The 14,682-nt window shown below is 45.5% G+C and overlaps 1 protein-coding gene across 9 annotated transcripts in view; it reads right to left on the reverse strand.

Annotated features, from left to right (window-relative positions):
• Positions 1–14,682, reverse strand: part of fam184ab (family with sequence similarity 184 member Ab) — a 286,418-nt gene that overhangs the window by 181,583 nt on the left and 90,153 nt on the right. For all 9 annotated transcript variants that reach the window (XM_038799695.1, XM_038799689.1, XM_038799694.1 and 6 more), the window contains exons 2-3: positions 7,465–8,313; positions 3,832–3,967 (exon numbers count right to left, since the gene is read on the reverse strand). In XM_038799695.1, the coding sequence (XP_038655623.1) occupies positions 3,832–3,967; positions 7,465–8,313 (985 nt within the window). The remainder of the gene's footprint in view (positions 1–3,831; positions 3,968–7,464; positions 8,314–14,682) is intronic.

A 14,682-nucleotide genomic window follows, 5' to 3' on the forward strand; every position in this document is an offset into this window, starting at 1 on the left:
AAAATTTCTGGCACGAGCGAAAGAAAATGGTAAAAATAAGTGAGGTGGCATCAAGGTCAGCATTCTTTTTAAATGTAAAAAATATTTGCCTTTCCTGAAATAAACTTCATACTTGGCAATATACGAAATGGGAAATTAGAGGAGATGGTAAATATATAAAAACAAACTTAGAATCAGAGAATTTACAGTGCAGAGGGAGGCCATTCGGCTCATCGAGTCTGCACCGGCCCTTGGAAGGAGAACCCTATTTAAGCCACCCGCCTCCACCCTTTCCCCGTTATCCCCGTAACCCAGTAACCCCACCTTTTGGACACCAAGGGTAATTTAGCATGGCCAATCCACCTAACCTGCACATCTTTGGACTGTGGGAGGAAACTGGAGAACCCAGAGTAAACCCACGCAGATGCGGGGAGAACGGCGGACTCTGCACAGACAGTGACCCAAGCCAGGGATCGAACCTGGGACCCTGGAGCTACAACTGTGCTACTGTGTTGCCCCGTGTGCGACCATGATATCATATTCTGCAAACCTTATACACGTTATAGTAAGGATGGTTGTGAGGACTTATTCAATTACTCTAATTTTTACTTGCTTTTTGGTCAGGGCAGTATATTATTCAATTTCTTCAGTTTAATATCCACTATTCCAGTTGAATGATTTGGTCAGTTATTCACCATCCTTTTTTGAGACAGCGTAGTGATTTTTGAAATTTAAAGGAAAATGTTTGCTGAACTTGACGATACCCAATTTATTTTTACTACTTATCACCACATTAGAGTCTTAGATAAAGCAATTTTCAAATGTTTATCAGACTCTTTCCCCCTTCTTTATTAATAGTTGCCAAATATTAGGTCAGAACAAAAACGTCAGTTTAATTTAAGCAGTGGCGAGAGATATGTGGAAAGAGAAAGATTGTACGAATAAGGACTTTATCATCTCCAATACAATTACTAATCTCAAATTTCAAGGGCAAGCAAAGTTCAGAAAATCAAAGGCACATTGCCGATAATTTTCAACCCATTCACATTATTAGATAAAGTAAAATCACCAGTTATGTACCCATGATGTTCTAAAACGACTCTTGCACTGACTCCACTATCTCACTGGAGGTACCTCAGAAAATCTTGTCAGAATGTCCAAATGGTCTAGAATTGGAACTATTGAAAGTCATTCCTGAATGTTTTCCAACCCAGTGTATTTGAAATGCCAGGAGAGTACATTTGCATCTCAATGTAATATTTGAAAGTAATCCATACTACTCATGGAACAGAAGATGCAGTACCCCATCTTGTCATGTTGCAGAATAATTTGACTAGATTTAAAGTAAGCCGACATCAGATATACAGCTTCAAAAGAATTGGGCCTCAAGGCAATGTGAAAAGAGCTTTAACAGAATCAACTGTGGACAACTAATAAAGACATACTATTGAGCATGCAGCATCTCAAAGAATAGCAAGCACAATTTAAAGAAACTTGCCCCTAAATTGATTAATAAGATTATATGATTATAAATAAGTCATAGCAAACTACACAAAGCTGCCAAAAACGAAGTAGAAGAAAACCAGTCAGCTGATTCAGGAATACCCAAGAACAATTTTACAACAAGGTCAAAGTGACTCGACAGAAAAATAGAAATTTGTGTAGTTGTAGAAGTCAGTGAACAATGCTTTGAGAATTATTACAGCAGAGACTTGTCAAAGACCTGAAATGCCTTATAGATTCAAACAATCATGGTCCAAATATAGATGAAAGAGCAGAATTCGATCATAAGGTCAGAAGTTGTGATGTTCACTTAATGACTTCACAATATTTAGTGCCATTTGTAACTTGGGCTGGTAAGTGGCAAGTAGCACTCATGCACACAAGTGCAAGGCAATGATCACCTCCAACAAGAGAGAATCAAACCATCCCCCTTTGAATTTCAAAAACATCATCATCACTGAATCACGCACCCAGAAGCTGAACTGAACCCAACATATAAAGGGTGTGGCTACAAGAGGTCAGAAACTGAAAGTCTCTGGCAAGTAACTCACCTGATTCCCCAAAGCTTGTCGAACATCTGTAAAGGACAAGTCAGCATTGTGGTGGAATACTCTCCCATTTGCTTGGATGAGTGCAACTCCAACAATATTTAAGAAGCTTAACATCATCCAGGAAAAAGCAGCCCAGTTAACTGGCACTCCAGCCACCACCTGAAAAATTCAATTCCTCCACAAGTGCACAGTGGCAGCTGTGTCCATCTACTGCATCTTGCAGCACTGCAGCAACTTGGGAAAATTCCTTTGACAGCAACTTCCAAGCCCACTATCACTCACACCCAAGGGCAGTTGTACATGGGAACACAACCATCTGTATGTTTCCCTCCAAGTCACATCCCATTCGGACTTCGAAACGTAACACTGTTCCTTCTCTGTCACGGAGTCAAAATCTTGGAATTTCCTTCCTAACAGCATGGTATACCTAACCATATTACATGAACTGCAGTGGTTCAGGAAAGTAACTCATTATTACTTTTTCAAGGACAATAAAAGCAGGTTTTGCCAGTGACTTGCAAATCCTTTGAACAAATAAAATAAATTCAAACAGAATTAAAAAGGAGGATGTCTAAAAATAGTGAACATATATTAATTGACTATTTCATGGAAATATTCGCTGAATAAAACAAATTATTCAACTTATCTGAAGGGGTTCCATCACTAAACTTAATGATTTATATTACTTGTATGGACATCCTAAAGCCCTAAATTTAAGGGAGTTAAAACTGATAAATCACCAAGCTGGGTATTTAAAACTGTTAACACGAAGGGAAACACATCTACAAAATAGTGAAAGTCATCCGCGGGAAGCCAATAATCATTCTGAAGTGAAAACAAATCAAAGTGCTGGTCAAACCTAAACAGAGTATTGTGATCAGTTCTGAATCCCCTATCTCAGAAACAATATACAGACCCTGGAAGAGGTCTAGCCATGGTTCATTGGGTGATACTTAGGATGAAAAAGCTTTGCTGAGGCGAGATCTGCATAAACTTGAGTTACAGTCCCAGAGATGAGATGGTTAAAGGGGGAGTTGATTGAAGAATCTAAAATAGTGAAGAAAATTGCAAGGGAATTTTTGTTTTCATTCAATCATGGGACGTGGGCATCGCAGCCTGGACTAGAATTTATTGCCCATCCCTAATTGCCCTTGAGGTGGCAGTTAAGAGTCAACCACGTTGCTGTTGATCTGGAGTCACATTCATGTAGGCCAGATCCAGGTAAGGAAGGCAGATTTACTTCTGTAAAGGACATTCGTGAAACAGATGGATTTTTACTGCAATCAACAATGGTTTCATGGTCATCATTAGACTTTTAATTTCAGATTTTTATTGAATTCAAATCTCACCATCTGCAGTGGCAGGATTTGAACTTGGGTCCCCAGAGCATTACTCTGGGTCTCTGATTTACTAGTCCAGTGACAATACCATTATGCCAACGCCTCCCATGACTCTTCTCTAACAAGGGCACCCAGAGCAAGAGAGCACAATCTTACAATTGGAACAAAATCAGTTAAAAGTGAATCTAAGGAAAAATCCTTTATGCAAAGCATTTCAAGAATGTAGAATACACTGCCCCAGGAGATCATAAATGCGGGATCAGTAAGAGTCTTGCAAAATTGAAGAATTGCACATTATGAAGAAAATCTTTTATACCCTGTCAATTAATCCACTAAGATGCATATTATGCAGTGTTCAACAGAACTATTACAGAAAAAGTCAGACAACTAGAATACATCGGATAGTGGAAATACCGTTTTAATTAGATAAATGGGTTTTAAATAGAAGATGGACCTACTTGATTTAAGCAGCAGTTCTGTGGACTGCTGTTGAATACGGTCTTTACAAGTAAGAAGTTCATCTTCTAACTGCTTTTGTTTTGTAAGAGTAGCATCACCTTTTTCTTGACCCTCTTTCAGCTGATGCTGAAGCATCTGAAAGAACATATAGCATAATTCTTAGGAAAAGATCATTTGTTACAACTGGCCTCCTTTTTTAGAATTCAATGTTGTTATATCACATACATCAAAAAAGGAAGTTAAAAAGAAAGTGGGATAGCCAATTTTAATAGTTTCATGCCACACGTGATCTATAACAATCATATGGAAATTCCATGTCAACGGTATTGTTTCCCCAGATGAAGACATCAGAGAAAGTGGCTTTCTTCTTTATCTGTGCCAATATTTTGGAAGATCTAGTTTAGACAGAGACAAAAATCTACTGAGATGCATTCTGTCACATCCCTGCCACCCACTGCCTCCAAGGATTATTACCAATGAGACAATAACATGTCCAGGTAAGAGTGGACTTCTTATGCAAAGTGACTGCAGTTAAGGAAATATTGATAGGCAGATTTTCACAGTAAAGTCGTGTAAGCTCCTTTCACAAAATTTCCCATATGTGTGAGTTGAAAAGCCCCTGAATGGTCCAATCTTTACTCTGGGAGGGTGGGTGCAGGATAGGATTGGGCCCACTGACCCAGAAAGGGAGCATACGTGACCACGGAGGCAGCTGACTACCCAGGCAGGCTGGTTAAAAGGCATACCTAATGTGCTCTGGGACTTCATCCCAGTTGTAGTGTGATATTTTAGGCCTTCTGGACCTCGCCCGACAGCCCCTCATTCACTCTCTGTACCACCATGCAACTTATGCACCCACTCACCCACCTCATGGCCCATTTCAAGCCAAATATCTGCTCATGCCCTCAACCTACCCCGATGGTCCTTCATACCGCCCATGACAATTAATAACCTTTCCATGCCCATTTACCCAGTATACATGGTGTGAAGAACCAGTGAACCCGACAGTAACAATGGCATGAGTGGAATTGTGAAAAGAACACCCACAAATATTCTTTTGAAAAAAATATTCTGTTCCTCCAACCGTACCGTTATAAGTATCATACAGTGGGTACTACTGGGCTGCCAACGCAGCGATGGTGCGTAAGTGGGTAATGGACGGGGCAGGGGCAGTATGGAAGAGGATGGTGATGGCGTCCTACGTGGACACGAGCCTGGAGGCGCTGGTAACGGCGCCGTTGCCGCTCCCTCCAACAAGGTATACCACGAACCCGGTGGTGGCGGCTACCCTCAAAATTTGGGGGCAATGGAGACGGCATGGGGGGAGATGGGGGGGCTCGATGGAGTCCCAGATACGGGGGAAACCACCGGTTTGTTCCAGGGAGCATCAATGGCTGGTTTCTGGGCTGGCACAGGGTAGGTATTAGGAGGTTGAGGGACCTGTTTGTGGATGGGAGGTTCGCGAGCCTGGGTGAGTTAGAGGGGAAGTTTGGGCTCCCCCCGGGGAACATGTTTAGGTACATGCAGGTTAGGGCATTTGCCAGGCGGCAGGTGGAGGGGTTCCCTCTGCTGCCCCCACGTGGGGTATGGGACAGGGTGCTCTCCGGGGTGTGGGTTGGAGGGGGGAGGATTTCGGACGTGTACCACGTCATGCAGGAGGTGGATGAGGCCTCGGTGGAGGAGCTGAAGGGTAAATGGGAGGAGGAGCTGGGTGAGGAGATTGAGGAAGGGACGTGGGCGGATGCCCTGGAAAGAGTGAATTCCTCCTCTTCCTGTGCTTAGCCTCATACAGTTCAAGGTGCTGCACCGGGCCCACATGACTGGGACGAGGATGAGTAGGTTTTTCGGGGGCGAAGACAGGTGTGCTAGGTGCTCGGGGAGCCCCAGCGAACCACGCCCATATGTTCTGGGCATGCCCAGCACTGGGGGAGTTTTGGAAGGGGGTAGGAAGGACGGTGTCGAGGGTGGTAGGATCCAGGGTCAAGCCAGGCTGGGGACTCGCAATTTTTGGGGTTGCAGTGGAGTCGGGGGTGCAGGAGGCAAAAGAGGCGAAGACAGGTGGGGGGACTGTTTTGGGGGAAAGGAGAAATGTGTATATGTGTTTATTGGATATGCCGGGTGTCTATCTATCTCTCCTTTTTGTTGTTTTCTTGTTATTTTCTGTTTTGGATATGTTTTTGAAAATCTCAAAAGAAATTTTTTTTTTTTTTTTAAATGTATCATACAGGCCATTAAAGTATCAACAGCAGAGCCTTCAAGCACTTCACACTGCAAGTAAACAATGAGACATTGACAAAATAAATCACAGAGAAAGTAACTTAAGTAATAGCTGAAGAGCACTGTTGCTTTTGCTTGATTGCCATCTTTATATGATTAGAAAGATGCCAATCAAGCAAAAGCAACAGTGCTCTTCAGCTGTCACAGCAAGTTTCCTGCTGAGCTAATTTTGCATGCTTGGCTAAGGGGCCTGGGATGGAACATTTAAGTTATGAAGAGAAGTTGAATAGGCTTAGGTTATTTTCTCTGGAGCAGAAAAGACTGGAGGAGAGATGACCTGATTGAGGTGTATAGGATTATGAGGGACATGGACAAGGTGGATAGGGAGCAGTTGTTCCCTTTAATTGAAGGGTCAGTTACGAGAGGACACAGGTTCAAACGGTGGGATGTAGGGGGAATTTGAGGAAATACGTTTTTATCCAGAGAATGGTGACGGTCTGGAATGCACTGCCTAGAAGGGTGGTAGAGGCGGGATGCCTCTCATACTTTAAAAAGTACCTAGATAAGTACTTGGCATGCCATAATATTCAAGGCTATGGGCCAAGTTCTGGCAAGTGGGGCTAGGTGGGCAGGTTAGGGCCTTTCATGCGTCGGTGCAGACTCGATGGGCCGAAGGGCTTCTTCTGCACTGTAGTATTCTGTGATTCTGTGAAAGGTGGCAGGAATCCTAAAATCAAGTCTCACCCAAGATTATTAAACGGTCCAGAGTCATTCTGACTCAATGAAAATCTGGGCCCCCCATTTGCAATTTTCTAATGCTCAGTATTATCCCTTGGGTTTCAGTATCCAGATATTGCTGGACGGTGCCACAGGCCAGTGAAAACGGCAAATTCATTATTGCCTGAGAATTGAAAGTCGAGGCATTTGCGCCTGAATGGCAAGTGCTAAACTGCACAGTGACTGAATTAACCAAGCTATTGGGGTCGGTTAGGGAGTTTCAAATCAAAATTAATGATACCATTGGGGCAATTCAAAGGCAATTTTCTTTCCCGACTACTTCAAAGTTATCCAATTAAGTCTTGCATGCTTGACAGGTTTTAAACATTTTTAAATGAGAGTATCAAGTTCCTTATACAATATCCTACTGTATTATTCAATCCAAACATGATACACAATATTAATTTTACTGACCAACACACCCGACTGGGTATTTAAGACATTAATAGACGAAACTTGTAAATTTAGCACCAAAGTTATTTCAGACATGCCAGTCAATAACAAAAAAAGAGAAGTTCCAAAAGTAGACGAGTTCAAACATAACTCAGGTTATATTCATCCTCATCTTGGGTTGCAATTATTTTTAAAATTCAGGACAGCAAATGCTACTTTATCTAATCATTTGTATTAGCTCTTACTTGAACGTTGTTTTCTGCTTTGTTTAATGCTCCCTGAAACTGTTCACATTTTTTCCTCATTTGATTGGCATCCTCCTGAGTGATCTGCAATTCCATCTGTAGCTTGTCAAGTGCCTTTTTCAAAGTAGTCTCTTGAATTTGAAATTCTGCCTTTAGCTGAGATTGCTTCTGTTTCCACTGAAGCAAATTTTCCGACGTCTGTTGAGATTTTAAGCCTTCAATTTCATATTTGTGAAAGGCTTGAGCTTTGCTGAATTTAGCTTCAAATTCTTCCACCAGCTTCTGCTTTTCGAGTGAAAGTTCTTTAATTTTATTATTCGTAGAAATTAGTTCATCTTTCAGCAGCTGCTGTAACTTTTCCTGTTGTTTACTTGAAGTTTCATGCAGATTGTGATGAGTGCTCAAGAGATTTTGGATCTCTAGCTTGTGAGCTGCCTCCAGATCTTCTAAAGTTTGCTGTTTATTCAGTCCAAACTGAGTCTCTAACTGGATAAACTGTTGTAACTTATCATCAAAGTTTTCCTTAATTTCTTGGATGTTTCTAGACATAACTTCAACACCTTGCAGTTGATGGGACCCTGCAGAAAGCTGCACAACTTCAACTTGCTGCTTATAAGCTTCAAATTCCGCCAGTGCTTTCTGTTTCATCTGTTCATGCTGTTCCAGAGATTCTTCCAAGGACTGAATTTTCTTCCTTAGTTCTACTTCCTCATTAATTTTACCCTTGTACTGAAGGATCTTCTCTTTTGTTTCATCAAAAATTTGTTGGATTTCTTCCTCATGTGCCTCTTTGAGTGCCTCAATAGCAGCCTCATGTTCATCATTTTTAGTATTCAAAGCATAGATGACCTGCAAAAAAAAAGACATACATTACAGTAAAGGATCAGTCAGAGCATTGTTTATTATTTTACAGTCAAAGAGTCCTACAGCACAGAAAAGGCCCTTCGGCCCATCGTGTCTGTGCGGTTAAAAACAACCAGCTAATTATTCTAACCCCATTTTGTAAGGATTTTTAAACCATACAAAACAATATTTCAGATAACTGAAAAAAAATGTGTTCACCCCTTTATGAATAGGAATAAAGATCTGCCTTGTGGAGAACTGTCATAACCTGGAACTTGAAACTTTTATTAGCTTGTCACAGAATTTAGAGTGCAGAAGGAGGCCATTTGGCCCATCAAGTCCGCAAAGGCCCTGGGAAAGAGAACCCTACTTAAGCTCATGCCTCCACCCTATCCCCGTAACCCTACCAAAGCTTTTTGAACACTAAGGGCAATTTAGCATGGTCAATCCACTTAATCTGCACATCTTTGGACTGTGAAAGGAAACCAGAACACCCGGAGGAAACCCACAGATACCCAAGGCTGGAATTGAACCCTGGAGCTGTGAGGCACAGTGCTAACCACTGTGCCGCCTTATCACCTCTTCCCAAGCTCATCTGATCCATGTGACCCACCTCCTGCACCCCCAACCCTGTTCCCACTAAACTACTGATCATCCAACTTCCTTTCCTCAGCCCCGTTAATTAATACTGTAAATGGCTCAATTTTCGGGACTTCTGGTGGCAGCTATGAAGGAGTAGGTCGCACATTTGGCGGCTCCCCCTCGGGTCGGACCTTCGGACCTATCCCCCCGATTTTTTAACCGGACATGATTTGGAAAATTGATGGTAGAGGCCATTGTCGATTGGATTCCCACATCGGTGCATAGAAGTGCTCGCAAAGGAAGAAACAGACGAACAGTGAAGGCTTCGGCTGAAGCTGCAGTGGGAGAAAGCATGGTGGATGACCGGAGTCCTGGCTTGTCGACACAGCGGTCAACAGAGCAGCTGATGCAATTTATCCAGGTGGGCTTCGCCAAGCAGAAGCAGGAATGCTTGGACCCGATTAAAGAATCAATTGCGCGGCTGGAGCTCAGATTGGATGCCCAAGATCGGCGCTGGCTGAGCAGGTGGAACATCAAACTGCGGTGGAGTTGGAGGTGAGAGATCAGCAGAAAAGGCTCCTGGAGAAGGTGATGGACCTAGAGAATAGATCCCGCCGACAGAAACTGAATCGTCAGTCTCCCAGAGGGGATCCAAGGAGCGGACGCTCGGGCATAAACTGCGGGCATGTTCGAGAAGTTGCTGGGGAGTGGGACGTTTTTCCTGACCCTTGGACGTGGACAGGTCTCACAGAGCGCTCGAGAGGAGGCCGCAAGTGGGGGACCCCCCCCCTCCCCCTCAATGGTGGTGAGATTCCACAGGTACTTAGACAAGGAGCGTATTTTGCAGTGGGCCAGGCAGACACGGAGCTGTAAATGGGAGAACATTATCCTGCGGATCTATTAAGGCCTGAGTGCAGAGGTGGCGAGGAGAAGAACAGGGTTCAATCATATAAAGTCGAAACTTTTTTTTAAAAAGGTGAAGTTTGGACTGCTGTAATCCGGCCCGTCTCTAGGTCATGTATTTTTTTTTATATTTTTATTCTCCTTTTTTACATTTTCTCCCAAATTTACACCCAGCAACAATAAACAATAATCAGCAACAAATATGTCAATCCCCATAACAATAACAATGATCCCATCCTCCCACCAACCCCAAACATCAGCCCGCATGTTTACATATACAAATGTCAAAAAGGAATCAGGAATTACCCATAGTCACTCTTAATCCACCCATCCCCCCCCAACTAATGTTCAATGTTATCCAGTTCTTGAAAGTGCAGAATGAATAATGCCCATGACTTGTAGAACCCCTCCGTCCTTCCCCTCAGTTCAAACTTAACCTTCTCAAGAGTCAAGAATTCCAACAGGTCCCCCTGCCACGCCAGGGCAGAGGGTGGAGAGGCTGCTCTCCATCCCAGCAGGATCAGCCTTCGGGCGATCAACGAGGCGAAGGCTACGATATCTGCCTCCGCACCCGTTTCCAACCCTGGCTGCTCTGACACCCCGAATATGGCCTCCCGGGGACATGGGTCCAGTTTCGCATGGACCACCTTGGAAAGTACCCTAAAGACGTCCTTCCAGTAATCCTCTAGCTTTGGACAGGACCAAAACATATGAACATGATTAGCACCCCCCCCCCCCCCCCCAACACACATCTTCTACTTCTTCAAAGAATCAGCTCATCCTCGCCCTCGTGAGGTGCGTTCTATATACCATCTTCAGCTGTATCAGCCCCAACCTCGCACATGAGGTGGAGGCATTTACTCTCTGGAGCATCTCACACCAGACCCCCTCCCAGCTCTTCCTCCCACTACATACTATAACCTCTCCCAGCTCTTCCTCCCACTTTGTTTTGATCCCTTCCAGTGGTGCCTTATCCTGTTCCAAAATAGCTCCTTACACCGCTGACACTACGTTATCCAATCCCCTTGTCGTCAGCACCTCCTCCAGCAATATGGAGGCCGGCTCCACCGGGAAGCTCTGCATCTCCTTTCTGGCAAAATCTCTAACCTGCATGTATCTAAACATTTCTCCCTGCTCCAGCCCATACTTTACTTCCAGCTCCTTCAATCCTGCAAACCAACCCCTAAGAAACAAATTTTTTAGTGTCTTAATCCCCTTCCCATTTCCAGAAATTTCCATCTCACGTCCCTGGCTCAAATCTGTGGTTCCCCCAAATCAGCATTTCCCTTGATCCTGGCCCGAACCCAAAGTGTTTGAGAAACTGCCTCCAGATTTTCCATGAAGCTATTATTACCGGACTCCCGGAGCTATCGGGAGCGGCGCTGTTGCTAGTGCTTTCAGTCCCGACCCCCTGCACAAACACTCCTTCATTCTGACCCACTGGGAATCAACCCCTCTGACCCAGCTCCGCACCTTCTCCACATTCGCCGCCCAGCAGTAGTACATCAGGTTTGGGAGACCCAAACCCCCTGCCTTCCTTCCCCTCTATAGCAGCACCATTCTCACTCTGGCCACGTTCCCTCCCCATATGAACGAGGTAATCCTTCCCTCAATCTCGCTGAAAAAAGCCTTTGGCAGGAAAATCGGTAGGCATTGAAAAATAAACAGAAATTGCGGCAACAAATTCATTTTAAACGCCTGTACCCGACCCGCCAGTGTCAGAGGGAGACCATCCCACCTTGTCAGATCGGCTTTCACTCTCCCCACCAAACTAGTGATGTTGTACCTGCGGAGCCTCCCCCACTCCCGGACAACCTGCACCCCCAGATACACTAAAGTGAGTCCCTGCCCTACGGAATGGCAGCCACCCCCCCACCCCTGCCCCCACCCCCCGGCCGAGACACCATAAAATACTCACTCTTTTCCAGGTTCAGCTTGTACCCCGAGAAAGACCCAAATACGTGCAGTAGCTCCAATATTACCCCTATCGGCACACTCGGTTCCGACACATGTAACAGCAAGTCGTCGGCATACAAGAACACCTTATGCTCTACCCCCCCCCCCCCCCCCCCCCCCCCCCCAACCCCACCGGGCACTATTCCTTTCCATGCACCCGAACGTCTTACTGCAATGGCCAACAGCTCAATCGCAAGTGCAAACAGCAGGGGGGACATTGGACATCCCTGCCTCGTCCCACGGTGGAGAGAAAAGTATCTCGAGCTAATGTTGTTTGTGCGGACACTAGCCTTCAGCTCCTTATATAGTAGCTTTAACCAGTTCACAAATCTTGGTCCAGTCGCAAACCGCTCAAGAACTGCCATCAAGTATCCCCATTCTACCCGGTCAATCCCAAACCGCTCAAGAACTGCCATCAAGTACCCACATTCAACCCGGTCAAACGCCTTCTCAGCGTCCAATGCCACACCACCTGTTTCCTTCCCTTCCGCTGGTGCCATAACCATGTTCAAAACCCTCCTAACATTCAAAAAAAGCTGCCTCCCTCTCACAAACCCCGTCTGATCCTCACCCATCACCTTCGGGAGGCACTCCTCCAGCCTACCCGCCAGTACCTTCATTAACACTTTTGCATCCACATTCAGAAGTGATATGGGCCTATACGACCCACACTCCGTCGGATCCTTATCTTTTTTTAGCAAGTGAAATCGATGCCTGCCCCAAGGTTTGTGGGAACACCCCCTTCCCTATCGCCTCTTGAAACATCCCCACCATCAGGGGTGCCAGCTTATCCTTGAATTTTTTATAATATTCCACCAGAATCTGATGTGGCCCTGCCACCTTCCCCGCCTGCATCCTCCCAATCGCATCCTTATCTCCTGCTCCACTATTGCTCCTTCTAATGTAGCCCTGTCCCCTCCCCTAGCCTCGGGTACTCCAACCCAACTAGAAATTCCTGCATCTCACAGTCTCCCCTGAGTGGCTCTGACTTGTACAACCTCTCATAAAACTCCTCAAAAACCTTGTTAATCAGCTCCGGAGCCATCACCAACTTCCCTGCCCTATCCCTCACCTGAAGAATTTACCTTGCTGCTGCTTCCCTCCGGAGCTGACCTGCTAACATACACCCGCCTAATCTCCATGTTCATAAACTGCACCCCTTGCTTGTCTCGGTTGGCACACCGCCTTCCTGGTAGACAGTCAGTCGAAGCTCGTCTCTGGGTTATGTATGAGGAGCAACATTTTTATTTTGAGTCGCCCGAGGAAACGATGGACTTCGCGAAAAGGAAAGGGCTGGTGGCGGACTGAGGACTTTGAACTTTGCTGAAACGCTCACGTCAAAAATGGTTCTTGTTTTTTGTTTTTCAGATGTTATTTCTAATGCCTTTTGTATTGATTTGGGACCAGTTGTGGAGCGGAGTGAGTTAAAGATTACATTTGCACTGATGGGGGATGGAAGTGTATTTGTTAGATGATGGATCTTCTGTTTTATCTTTTCCTTGTTTATCGTTCTTTTTTTCTAGGGCAACTGTGTTGGGACTGGTTTTTCATTTGAGTATGTGTGTATGAGCTGAGGGGGGGACAATAGGTGGGAGAACGTCTGGCACCATGGGAGGGGGCCACCAAGCTGGCTGGGCGGGCTAGCTCACGGAAGTGCAGTGGGGGGTGAGCAGATGTTGTGCTTGTCGAAGGGCTCGGTTTACATTGTGCTGTTACTGGTGAGTTAGGGAGGGAAAGGGAGCAGGAAGATGTTCTGCTGACGAGGAAGGGACTGTTGCTGAGGGACAGAAAGGAGGTCGGGGGCGGAGACGGCCTGGGGGCGGGCCGGTGAAAGCATGGGGCACGGACTGGAGACTGGCTCAAGAAAGATGATGGCTGTTCGGCACAGTGGGGTGGGGTAGGCTGATCACCTGGAATGTATGAGGACTAAATGGGCCGGTTAGGAGGACACACATGTTCGTGCATCTGTGGGGACTGAAGGCGGACGTAGTAATGCACCTTAGAGTAGCTGATCAGATCAGATTAAGGAAGGGATGGGTCGGACAGATTTTTCACTCGGGGCTGGACACAGAAACTAGAGGGGTCGCGATCCTGATTAATAAGTGAGTGGCGTTTGAGGTGGGAAGAATAGTTACGGATGTGGGAGGCCGATACATTATGGTCAGTGGGAAACTGGAGGGGGTGCAGGTGGTACTAGTAAATGTGTTTGCGCCAAATTGGGATGATGTGGAGTTTATAAAGAGGATGCTGGAAAAGATCCCAGGCCTAGATTCATATAAATTGGTCATGGGAGGGGACTTCAACACAGTTACTGACCCTGGTTTAGACCAGTCAAGCTCAAAGACGGGCAGGGTGCCAACAATGGCAAAGGAGCTAAAGCGGTTAATGGAGCAGATTGGGGGGAAGGGGGGGGAAAGAGAGGAGAGAACCTATGGAGATTTGGGCAGCCCAGACTGAAGGAGTTTTCCTTCTACTCTTCTACTCACATGTGCATAAAGTGTACTCCCGGATTGATTTTTTTATTTTGAACAGGACTCGACTGACGGGTGGTGGACACGGGGTATTCGGTGATTACAATCTCCGATCATGCCCCGCACTGTGTTAACCTAAAGGTTAGCAAGGAGAGTAGCCAGCGCCTGCACTGGAGAATGGACTTGGGACTTTTAGCTGATGAAGAAGTGTGCGGACGGCTGAGGAAATGTATTCAGAACTACTTGGAAGTCAACAACACAGGTGAAGTTTCAGTAGCGGTGGTCTGGGAGGCATTGAAGGCAGTGGTTAGAGGAGAGCTGATCTCGATACGGGCCCACAGGGAGAAGGTAGACAGAGCAGAGATGGACTGACTGATAAAGGAGATGGAAAGGAGCAGGCCAACAGGAAGTATGAGGAGACCCCAGAGGCAGGGCTTTTAAGGAAACGACAGAGGCTACAAGT

Source organism: Scyliorhinus canicula, chromosome 6, assembly GCF_902713615.1.
Source record: "Scyliorhinus canicula chromosome 6, sScyCan1.1, whole genome shotgun sequence".
In the NCBI taxonomy this organism is placed as follows: Eukaryota; Metazoa; Chordata; class Chondrichthyes; order Carcharhiniformes; family Scyliorhinidae; genus Scyliorhinus; species Scyliorhinus canicula.